The 12,084-nt window shown below is 38.0% G+C and overlaps 1 protein-coding gene across 2 annotated transcripts; it reads right to left on the minus strand.

The window, feature by feature from the left end:
• Positions 1-10,298, minus strand: LOC113661708 (tripartite motif-containing protein 16-like). Of its 2 annotated transcripts, XM_047820378.1 has the most exons (7): positions 8,625-10,296; positions 8,142-8,526; positions 7,007-7,102; positions 6,662-6,895; positions 6,369-6,528; positions 5,723-5,782; positions 1-1,013 (listed from the first exon to the last, which is right to left on the minus strand). In XM_047820378.1, exons 2-7 carry the CDS (start codon positions 8,517-8,519, stop codon positions 484-486), a joined length of 1,458 nt encoding a protein of 485 aa, XP_047676334.1. In that variant the 5' UTR covers positions 8,520-8,526; positions 8,625-10,296; the 3' UTR covers positions 1-483. The 2 variants fall into 2 exon arrangements, with proteins under 2 accessions (XP_047676334.1, XP_047676333.1); XM_047820377.1 differs by having other exon boundaries at positions 8,142-10,298.
• Positions 10,299-12,084: the final 1,786 nt, after the last annotated feature.

The raw sequence follows: 12,084 nt of genomic DNA on the forward strand, positions 1-12,084 counted from the left end.
TGCAGGTTGGAAAGTTTAATAAAAACAATGGCATCATTAGAGAAACAGAGAAAAACTCAGTCAGTCGATCAGTAAACAACAGTAACAAGTCAAGGCAAGAGCAAAAGCAGAAAAGTCCTAATCACCCAGGATTATAGAGCTGCAGACTTATTGTCATCAGATTAATCTAGAAAATATTTTGTAGTAAATAATTATAAAGGCAATGAAGCATAGCCAAGGAATTATCATGCAAGGTAAAACATATTAAATAAAAATGCTTTTTTGCACACAATGTGGTGTTTTTCCATCAGCAGCAGAATTGAAAGAAAAAGCAGATTAGTTGGACTTTGTTATTTCTGAAGAAACAGTTTTCTTGAATATTTTGTGATTTTTTAAAAAAACTTTTTTTCTACAAAAATCCTGCTTTGTTTTTTTAGGCAAATTATTAATCTTGAGAAAATCTGAAACGTCGGTTTTAATTTGACTAAGAAATTTTAGTAACAATTAAACTTTATCACATAACTTCAAAGTTGAGTACAAATAGCATACACGGAATCCAGCATATAGAGGCTTATTGGATGGGATGTGTACACTGTGGAGGAGCCTCATGGTGTCAGAGACACTGTAGAAGGACAGAGTTCCTGCACTGTGATCCACGTACACTCCTATTCTGGAGGATGATGGACCTTGGACCTCAGTCTTGTTTCTGTTGTGCCAGAAACAGTGAGAGAAAGTAAAACACTGCAGGCTCCAGGACTGTCTGTTGCGTCCAAACAAACAGCTATTCAGCCGTCCTTTCCTCTTGATATTATTAAATGAAACCGATATGTCCACACCCATACCACTCCACTCCACCTCCCAGTAACTGCGTCCACACAAACTCTCCTTACACAACACCTGAGGCCAGGAGTCAAATCTCTCTGGATGTTCAGTGTATGACCGTTCTCTCCTTTTGTGCGTCACCTCTCTTTTCGTCTCAGACAGGATGAGTTGACGATGTGCTGTGTTTGGATCCAAAGTCAGATAACAGAAATCTACAGGAATAAAGTCCACATGTTAGAGTGCATTTGGGTCCATTGTTCTTCTTACAGGTGAACTTTCTCTCAAGCTCACTACAGTTACAGACCCCCTACAGTTCATATAGTTTAACTAAGATTATCATTGCTCATCCTAACACTGACTGTTCCATAATGCATTTTACATTGCCATATAGATAAAACCTGTTATAAATTTCATTTACTATGTCAACAGCTATCAATGAACCCTTATTATACACCCTGATGTCACCTTTATATATATTTTTTCTATATTGTTGTTGTTGCTTTTTTTTCCTTTTCTCTCTCTTCTTTTCATTTATTGCTACAATGTTATATCTGCTTCAAGCATCACATGCATTGTGTCATTATCTCTATGTATTTTTTATTTCTTTTTTTGTTACTCTTTACTCTCCCTATTTCCCTCTGACATGGTCAGAATTCTTATTTGTGTGTGGTATTTGTATATGTGTTCTGTCTATCTATGTTCAGTGTAGTGTTTATATATCTATCGTGTCCATCCATGTTTTGCGTTTGTCTATCCCAGCCGGGGAACCTCCCACCCCTCTATATATCATGGCTACCTATTTTAGGTTCAAATAACACATTATTAAGTGCAAACACAACCTAATAACATGGAATGTACGTGGCTTTCATGCAACCTCTAAGAGAATTAAAGTAATCAACCACCTTGTTAAATTAAAGGCAGATATTTGCTTTTTACAAGAAACACATTTAACAGATAAAGAACTACAACACATCCATTTCAAACAATTCGACAAAATATTTTCATCTACATTTAACAGTAAACAATAAGGCGTTTCCATCCTGATAAACAAAAACATCAGCTTCACTCTCAATTCTTCTATCTCAGACCCAGAAGGAAGATTTATTATCATCAATATATCTATTAATCACTTAACTTTTACACTGGCAAACATATACGCTCCAAACAGTGATGACCCACTTTTATTTCATAACCTTTTTTCTTTGCTGTATAACACCACAAATCTCATAGTAGCTGGAGATTTCAATACTGTTCTCAACCCATCATTTCACCGTACACACAACCACAGCGACACACGAACTGGTCACTCATCAGAAGTAATAGATTACTCACAGACATCCAAACTACATCTACCATTCCCACACATATGAACACAGCATTTATCACTGTCTTCCTGAAACCAAACAAGGACCCAACACATCCCTCTAGCTACCGCCCACTATCATTAAACAATACTGACCTGAAAATTATTACAAAGACTCTAGCAACCAGGATTGAAACAGTTATGCATTCAGTAATTCACCCAGACCAGACAGGCTTCATAAAGAACAGAAATGCAACAGATAATATTCGCAGACTTTTCAACCTTATCGACATCGCACAAAGACAGCCACAGGAAACCATAATTGCATCATTAGACGCAGAAAAAGCATTTGACAAGGTCATCTGGACATTCTTATTCACCACCCTTCGTAAACTTGGCTTTGAAAAGTCATTTATCCAATGGATTACAACCACTTCCCCAAAGGCAACAGTCATCACAAATGGGATCACTTCACCAAGCTTCACCTTGCACCAAGGAACTAGACAAGGTTGTCCACTCTCTCCATCCCTTTTTGCCATATTCATAGAACCACTTGCTGTAGCAGTACGCCAAAACCAAAAAATTAAATGAATCCAAGTCAACAAATCGCAACCTAAAATTAGTCTATATGCAGATGATTTATTATTATATTTACAAACTCCATCCCAATCACTCAGCAAAACATTCAATGTCATTAATGAATTCTCCAAAATCTCTCATTATAAAATCAATTGGAACAAATCAACTATACTTCCACTATCAGGAGATGGTGTGGACTCAGCAATTCATGATCTCTCCCTCCCCCTCAACATAGGCAACATCAAGTACTTAGGTATTTTAATCTCACCCAAGATGTCAGAACTATACAACCTCAATTATGCCCCACTTCTCAAGAGTATACAAGATGATTATAAACAATGGAACAAGCTCACACTTACACTCATAAGCCCTATCACAACAGTTAAAATGAAGACTCTTCCACAGATTAATTACCTATTCTCAATGATTCCGACTACTCCGACAGACTATTGGTTCAATAAACTAGACTCTCTCACCACTCAATTTTACTGGAACGATAAAAAAACAAGGATAGCACTTACAATACTCCAAAACCCAAAACAGTTAGGCGGACTTGAAGCACCAAATTTCTTGCACTATTATTTGGCAAACCAACTACAGCACTTATATAAATGGACTCAACAACATACATATTCCAACTCATGGCTTGATCTTGAGCAATATCTGTACAACCCGAATTCAATCACAGACCTTCCCTTTTTACCACAGTCAATCAAAAAACTAGACTTCTATAATAACATTACGATATCAACAACTCTGGCAGCCTGGTGGAAAACCAATAAAATTACTAAATCACTTTTAGCACCATGTAGATACACCCCAATTTGGCACAACCCTGATTTCTGTCTTCACAATGAATCGATCCATTTTCCTAAATGGCAGCAAAAGGGCATCACTCACCTCCACCACGTATTTGAAAATCACAAATGTATGCCATTCACCTCAATTATCCAGAAATTTGAGATTGAGAAAGACCAATTTCTTCACTACCAACAGCTTAAATCTTTACTTAAAAGTAAAATAACTTTAACTAATACCTTACAGCCTTCTAAAACCAGTGAACAGTTAATGGAAATAGCCAAACACCCAAGAAAACTCATATTTAAACTTTACAGACTCATCACCTCATCTAACCCCACAATTACCGTGCCCAAGGAAAAATGAGATATCAACCTCACGCTACCTTCAGACCCGGATTTATGGACACAGATCTGTAGAAACACCTTCAACATGACCACCAACACCAATTTACAACTCATACAATATAAAACTATCCACAGAATCCACATCACTCAGAGTAAACTATGTAAAATGGACTATCTGACACAGATACCTGCTCACAGACACCTATCTCCATGCCACCTGGCTCTGCCAGCCCGTTCACTCATTCTGGACTACAGTAACCAACAGACTGTCTTCAATCCTGGACTGCAGAGTACCACTATCTCCTACACTCCGTCTTCTGGGAGTAATTTCAGATACCCTCATCCCTCCCAAATATAAAACCCCAGTCCTTATCTCTCTAGCTGTCGCTAAAAAAGTCTTTCAAAACTGGAAATTGAAATCATCTTGTCATATCAACCATTGGACTAACCTAATCACAGAATTGATTCTGACAGAAGAAACCATAGCGCATAAAAACAATAATATATCTGCCTTTAAAGAAACCTGGAAACCACTCATAGTCTTTCTACAAATTCAACATTTAATGTGAACCAAGTCCATTATTTCCCTTCCCACCCATCACTCCAACCACCCCTATCTTTACCCCGCAATAACACTTAATAGACACACAGATATATCAACCCTACACTCATAAATCCTCGCCTGTCTGTCTATGTCTGTCTCTGTCTGTTTGTTTGTCTCTATCTGTTTGTCTGTCTTTGTCTGTCTATTTATATCTCTTTATGTCTGTCTGTCTGTCTGTCTGTCTGTATATGTGTACCTAGCTGGTGTGTAACCCCCCCCCTCATCTTATTATATAACACTTGGAGCTGTATTCCACCTTTTTCCATATTTTCCATATTTTCTAAAGAATATATATATATATATATATATATATATATATATATATATATATATATATATATATATATATATATATATATATATATTGGGGTGGTGGCTGGGCATTAAAAATAAATAAATAGATAAATAAATAAGTTTAGCCAACTACCTGTCTCTGAATGTTGATAAAACTAAAGAGATGGTTGTTGACTTCAGGAGAGTACAGACGATTGAAAATTGATGGATCACCTGTAGAGATCGTCAAGAGCACCAAATTTCTTGGTGTTCATCTAGCATAGAACTTCTGAAGGCTGAGAAAAGCACGTCTCTCTCCCCCAATTCTGACTACATTTTACAGAGGAACCACTGATAGCATTCCTGGGAGCTGCATCACTGTCTGGCTTGTATTCTTGTATTCAAGACAAGCTCTTTTTCAAGACAAGGGTGACAGGACAGCCATCACTGAGCTCAAAGGCCCCTATACACCAAGAGTCAGACATGGTAGCCTACACTGCTGACCTCTCCTCTAAGGTCTAGGGGATGGCCTCCAATGCAGACCTCTAAGACCAGCTTCATGATTCCCAAATCTAGTTCCAAGCCATATTCCAGGCCCCTTTGAAGCCTTTCTCCATGCCAAGACCAATTTGGTGGCCTCTCAGCAAGCCCGACATAACAGCCTTCCAGGCTATTCCAAGGGAAGATTCCTGCTGACTCCAATGTGGTAGCCTCCCAGGCCCTGCTCCAGTCCCAGTTCTAGTCTAATGTCCTGCTTCAGTCTAAGTTCCAGTCCAATGTCCTGCTTTAGATCCAGTTCCAATACATTTCCCTGTTCCATTCCGAGCTCATGAGAATAAACCTGTTGTACTACCATATAGCTGTAGAGAATGTTTTGCACACAGGGTCCTACAATTTATTGCTGTTATACTTATTACTATACTCTGTGTGTGTGTGTGTGTGTGTGTGTGTGTGTGTGTGTGTGTGTGTGTGTGTGTGTGTGAGTGTGAGTGTGTGAGTGTGTGTGTGTGCACCTACATTGCAGAAAATCTTCTCTGCTCTTTGGTTTTGAGGGTAAATTCATCTGAAATACTGGAGCTATTGAGACACAGAGACAAAATGGAAACAGAAAAATGGTGTGGAAAATTCAATTCAATTCAATTCAAGTTTATTTGTATAGCGCTTTTTACAATAGACATTGTCTCAAAGCAGCTTTACAGAACATGAACACAGAGCAGAAGGTAAACATAATTAATGATAAAGGAATTAACAAATAATAAAAGAAATAAGAATTAACAGAATAAAAATTCTAGATTATTATTAGATGTATATAGTTCACAGTGTGTATGTATTTATTCCCCTATGAGCAAGTCTGAGATGACTCAGGCAGCAGTGGCAAGAAAAATGTATATATTTATTGGATATAGTGCTAAAACAAAGATATTGGTCAAAAATCTCTTAATATTAAGCAGCATTTGAATGTAAGCATCAATAACATCTCAAAACTTTAAACTTGAGCGTAAGCAATAACATTTCCTATGCAAAACTTTGACAATACATTTAATGTTGAAGTAATGTCGTTTGCATGGGAGTAGATGACAATTGTCTTGATCCTGCTTACTTATTATCTCTGTTACATGAAAGTTTCTTTACTATGATGATAAAACAATGTTTGTTTGTTCACCTTCTGGTCTGATTTTCTTGAATTCCTCCTCACAGATTTGTTTGACTCGTTTTTTCAGATCTGAGAGAGATTTCCTCCTTCCATCAAATGAGAGATGTTGATTGACAGTGAAGCTGGGTGAGTCGTCACATCCAGGAGAAACACAGAGAGACGGGAAACTCTACAGAGAGGAAACACATCATAGAGAAGGAGAAAAGTGGACGAGAGGAACGAATGAATCTCAGACTGAATCAGAACAAAGACACACTTGTGATCTCAGACAGGAACATATCTTGTTGCTGTAATGAGCTTGCCTGGAGAAAGTGGATGTGATCATGAGTGTGTAAAAGCTGCTCCAGCTCAGTGTCTCTCCTCTCAAGATCAGCAATCTCCTGCAGCAGCTGATTACGGAGTTGTTCAACTCGACTCACTTCAGCTTCCTTCTGAGCTCTGAACAGCTCCTTCACCTCAGAGCATTTTTTCCTCATGTAGCTGATCAGCTCATTAAAGATCCTCTCACTGTCATCTACTGCTGCCTTATAACACTTCTGTTGGAACACACAGACACAAATACACACACAAAATTGAGCAAGTTTTATTAAAAGAGCAACAGTTCTGTGATTTCAAAAGAGAAAAAGAGATTTCAAAGAGATTCTTACCATAGCAGACTCCACAGTCTGTTTCAGCTCCTGCTCTTTCTTCTGTGTCTCCTGGATCCTCTGCTGGCATTTAATCTGCTCCTCCTTTAATTCATTCTGATACCAAATAAGATAAATGTAATTATTTCTGAATCAGTTGCTCAGTGTGTTAATATTCTTTGAAAAAAGATGAAGTCCACTTATGTTGTACAGGCGAAATAGTACAGGCAGGCTTTATTACCACATGTGAACAATTTTACAGTAGTCTACAGCAGAGAAACAAATACATGGTTCCATCAGCTGGCCCACAACCAGAATATAAAAAATACCAGAGAACTTTAAAGAGAAGACATGTATGAATGGTATGTCATAGAATAAAAATGTAAAGAAAATGGGGAAAAAATGTTCCGTTATCAAATTACATTACATTAAGTTTTTACATGCATAGTCACATAAATAAATTATTATTTATTTTAATTCTTTTTTCCTGTAGACCTTTCAGTGGAGTTATGAAATAACTGATGTTAGTGAGAACAGCCATGACTAAAGTAGCAAAGTTACTGAATAACTGGGCTTTTTTGTGTACTTTTACTGCACAATTACAAAAAAGTTCTATCTATCTGTCCGGACTCAGCCCGGACTTTGGCCACGTGCTCTTGTTTATATTCCTTGTCACGTGTCTGCCCTATGGCAGCGTGGAATCCTTGTTTTCAGTTGTCTTCTGATATCGTCTTATGTCTGGTCTGGTATTGGTTGCGTCTTTGTTTCATGTTTTTAGTTAATATATCCTGTTTATTTTTATGCTATCCTGCATTTGGGTCTTTGGGTTGCTGGATCGATCGATCTATCTATCTATCTATCTATCTATCTATCTATCTATCTATCTATCTATCTATCTATCTATCTATCTATCTATTTTCACTACTAAAATGTGTAATATAAACATGTATACAATAAAATGGGTTACAATTTACTAAACTGAAAATATTATAAACAAGCAATATAGTAATAAAAGTTTAAACACAGTCTGTGTACAATTTATAACTGAACAATCAATTATAACAGTCATTTATACACTACCAACAACCAACCAACGACCTTTTGACTTGACAAATTATATTTACTTGAAAATAGTAGCATGATATTCAGTTCTTACCTGTTTTTCTATTCTTTCTGCTTTAGCTGAAACTGTATCATGGCCTTTGTGTTTGTCTATTGTACACAAGTAACAGATGAAGCTTTGGTCAGCACGACAGTAGATCTCCATCAGTTTGTCATGTTCAGTGCAGATCTTCTCTTGGAGCTCTGCACAGGCTTCAATTAACTGATGCTTCTTAAAGGCAGGAGACTGATAGTGAGGTTTAAGATGATCTTCACAAAAGGAGGCCATACAAACCAGACAGGACATGACAGCTTTGTGTTTTCTCCCTGTGCAGAAATCACACTCCACATCTCCAGATCCAGTGTAACAGTGAGCAGCAGAAGCAGCTTGGAGTTCAGTCTTCTTCACTTTGTCCACCACTTCAGCCAGCATGTTGTTCCTGCATAGAACAGGCCTTGGAGTGAAAGTCTCTTTACACTGAGGACAGCTGTAGACACCGTTTACATTCTCTTGATCCCAGCAGCCATTAATACACACCTTACAGAAACTGTGACCACAGGGAGTATTCACTGGATCATTCAGGAGACCCAGACACACTGGACAGCTGAACTGATCCTGATCTACTGAAATGCTGGCCTCTGCCATATTCGTGCTTTCACACTAAGAGAGAGAGAGAGAGAGAGAGAGAGAGAGAGAGAGGGAGAGAGAGAGAGTATAAGTTTCGTTTTCCACTTGCGCGTGTTATAGTGTGAAAGTGTGTGGGTGTGGCTTTAAAAAAGAGAGAGGGGATTAGGGTTTAAAGGATAAGTGTAGCACATAGTTTTGGTGTAAAAAAAAAAAAAGGCAGGCAATTTTTTTTTTAATTCGTGCCATTTCAATCACAAAAACAATTCTTCAAATTTGTGATTTAGCTCCACAAGTTCAAGAACCAGGAATTCAACTGATTCAAATAATAGACTGAGTCACAGCAAGTGGAAAGTACCTTGGAATTTACCATAAATTTTTGCATTCTGAGAAATGACTCATCTCTTTACATTCTGCAACAGAAATTAGCATATGAAACATAATTTCATTATTGCACCAGTTGAGACAAATTAGCATGGAAAAAGGCTAAAATAATCAGTAGTCAGTTATTCATAGAGCTTTATAAGTTCTTTTTTTATTTTTGAATGAGATATTTTGCCCCAAAAGTCATAAATATGTTGAAGCTGTTCAATTCACACTTAGTTGGTGATCAGTTAAAGCTCCTTATGCTGCATTGAGTCTCAGTGCCTTCAAAAGACTGATTCATCCATTTTTCTCTTCTTTACATTCTCTTATCTACATTTGTTTAGTTTTGTTCTTTTGTCCAATCATTTTGTACTGCTGCATAATTACAGGGTAATTACACACACACACACACACACACACACACACACACACACACACACACACACACACACACACACACACACTGTTTTAAGAATGGGACCTTTAGTATGTATAATGGATGGTGAAGGAAATGAATGGTTAACTTTGTGCTCATGTAACAAGGTTAAAATTGTTTTATTTCACAAGATTTTTCTGTTAATATGCATTGCATACAGTTCCAAAATTGTTTAAAGCAGTGTTTATAAAAATATATTAAAAAAGGGTCTGTAAGGAGGTGATGCCCCCCCTCCTTTTACAACAAAATGGTTCAGCCCAGGTAGGCATACCTGCTGTATTGCTCTTTTAGTGGTCTTTTCTGTCTTTCTCCCGAACGAAAGAGGTATGCTGTGTTCCAAAAATAAAGGTTAAAAATAATGCACACACAGAAATACACAATGTTTAAATAATTTTTATTTATTTTGTTAGATATTCACAGATGTAAGATCAGATTGGTATATTTGGGATTGTTATTTTTATTGGCAGTGTTACTGATGTGTGAGCTGAGGCTGCCGTGAAGGCCTGTCTATATAAAAATACATTCTCTATGCAGGTATGCACTGACGAACCATATTTTTGTGGTTTTAAGTTTATACTGTCATGTTTAATGCTCTGCCCTGTATAAGTTTAAGTGTACGGTGTTACTGTGATTTCTTTTCCTTTTCTGTCTTTCTCCCGAACGAAAGAGTGTTACTGATGTGTGAGCTGAGGCTGCCGTGAAGGCCTGTCTATATAAAAATACATTCTCTATGCAGACCCAATCCAGCGACCTCCTGTCTTTCTTCACCCATTCTAAACACAACGCAGACCATAGAAGCATACGGTTACACTCAATACTCCAGTTATCTACTGGAGAAACAGTGGACGAGGTTAAAGCTACAATGGATTTAATAGAAATGAGATGTGAAACCATGCAAGAAGTCTTGTGCCACATGATCTCTGATCTCACTGATCTGAGAGATCCCCATGTATGCGGACTGAGAGACAAACTGACTGAGGAATCCAAATCGAGCCAAGGAAGAGTAGACATGCCCCGATTTCAGGCTTGGGATGACTCTGAATCTGAAGATGAGCCCAGATGAGCCCTTAAGCCCAAATAGTGGAAGCTCCTCTGCTGAAGACAGCACACCAGAGACTTCAGAAATTCTAAAAGAAATAGTACTAAGGAAAAAGAAAGCTGCCGTAAAAATAAAGACTAAATAAATAATTACAGACCCCATCATTTTCCAAGTACTTGCAGGAATTGAACTAAGGAGAAAAGATCCACTAGAAAGAGCTAATTAACTGCTTAAAGCAGGACAAATGCTGGATGCACCGACAGAATTGTTAAATCAGTTGTTAGTGCACAAAATAGGGCCAGAATGGAACACTGAACTAACATACAAAAATGAACTAATCCTAGGGAACCCCCATACAAAAGAAAAGGCTAGGATTGAGAAAACTATACAGGAGCATGGCCTAACCATATTCCTAACAAAAGAAATCGACAAAGGTACCAGGAGACAGGCTATTTTAGAAATGATAGGAGAAATACATGAGGAAGGGAAAGTTGAAGGCCTGAATCCCTTCCTCTTAATGGGGCCAGAATCTCCCAAGAACACAGTCCTCAGTGAAGGGATAAAATATGACAGAAAGTTGGCTCTGATTAAAGAAAAATGAGGAGAGAAGGACAAGAGTAAAGATCAGTCCTTCATGCAGAAAGGTAAGCAGACCCCGAAACCTCCACAACATGAATACTATCACAGACAGGCCAAAACTAACCAAAAATTAACGGATATGAGGCCCCCTCAAGAAAGAGGAAATTTATGATACAGCCCCAGACAGGAAAACAGTTGAAACATGAGCCAAACAGTGCTATAGATATTTTAATGACTATAGCTAAGCTGTTGATTTCTCTCAAGACATTTTGGTAATACAAAGCAAATAATAATTGAAGCGGAAGCAGTAGAACCAGGAAGAATAACTTTAAAAATGAGAAAAATAATCTCATTAAAAACAAATAATAAGTCCACCCGTTTACGTGGGGAGAATTGGTAATGATTTTGCATGATATATGTGAACAGACTGTTGGTGAGTGGTTGTCCGAAACTTGGCCGGAACAGGAGCATGCTTGTTTAAACCTAGGTGTTTTCTCATTCTCTGCTCTTTTAAAGACTGCTTGTCTTCTGCAGTATGAATGAGTACTTTAAGCTCAGCAAAAGAAGGGTGTGATACTTTCCTTCCATCCAGCTGCAGGTCGGCAATCAAGCTGTTGTCCCAGCAGCCTCGGCAGAATTGCTTACAAAGACAACGATTCCATTCAGCTTCTGTGACACCACCACGCCTGATTGTGGCACTTAACATTACATGCAGACGATGCAGGTAGGTTGAAGGTTTTTCTCCCTGGTTCTGCAGAGACTTATGAACTTAACTAGCAGCTCATCTCCGTCATCCACTGAGCCATACACAGATTCCAAAAGTTCTAAGCACTGTGCTGGTGAAGAATCTGGACCAACATTCTTGACAACATCTGAGGCTGGTGGCAGCAGGCTGTCAAGAATTCTTCTAGTTTTGTGCAAGTCAGAAAGAGACACATCATTAAGTAGAAAAT

Source organism: Tachysurus fulvidraco, chromosome 11, assembly GCF_022655615.1.
Source record: "Tachysurus fulvidraco isolate hzauxx_2018 chromosome 11, HZAU_PFXX_2.0, whole genome shotgun sequence".
NCBI classification, from domain to species: domain Eukaryota; kingdom Metazoa; phylum Chordata; class Actinopteri; order Siluriformes; family Bagridae; genus Tachysurus; species Tachysurus fulvidraco.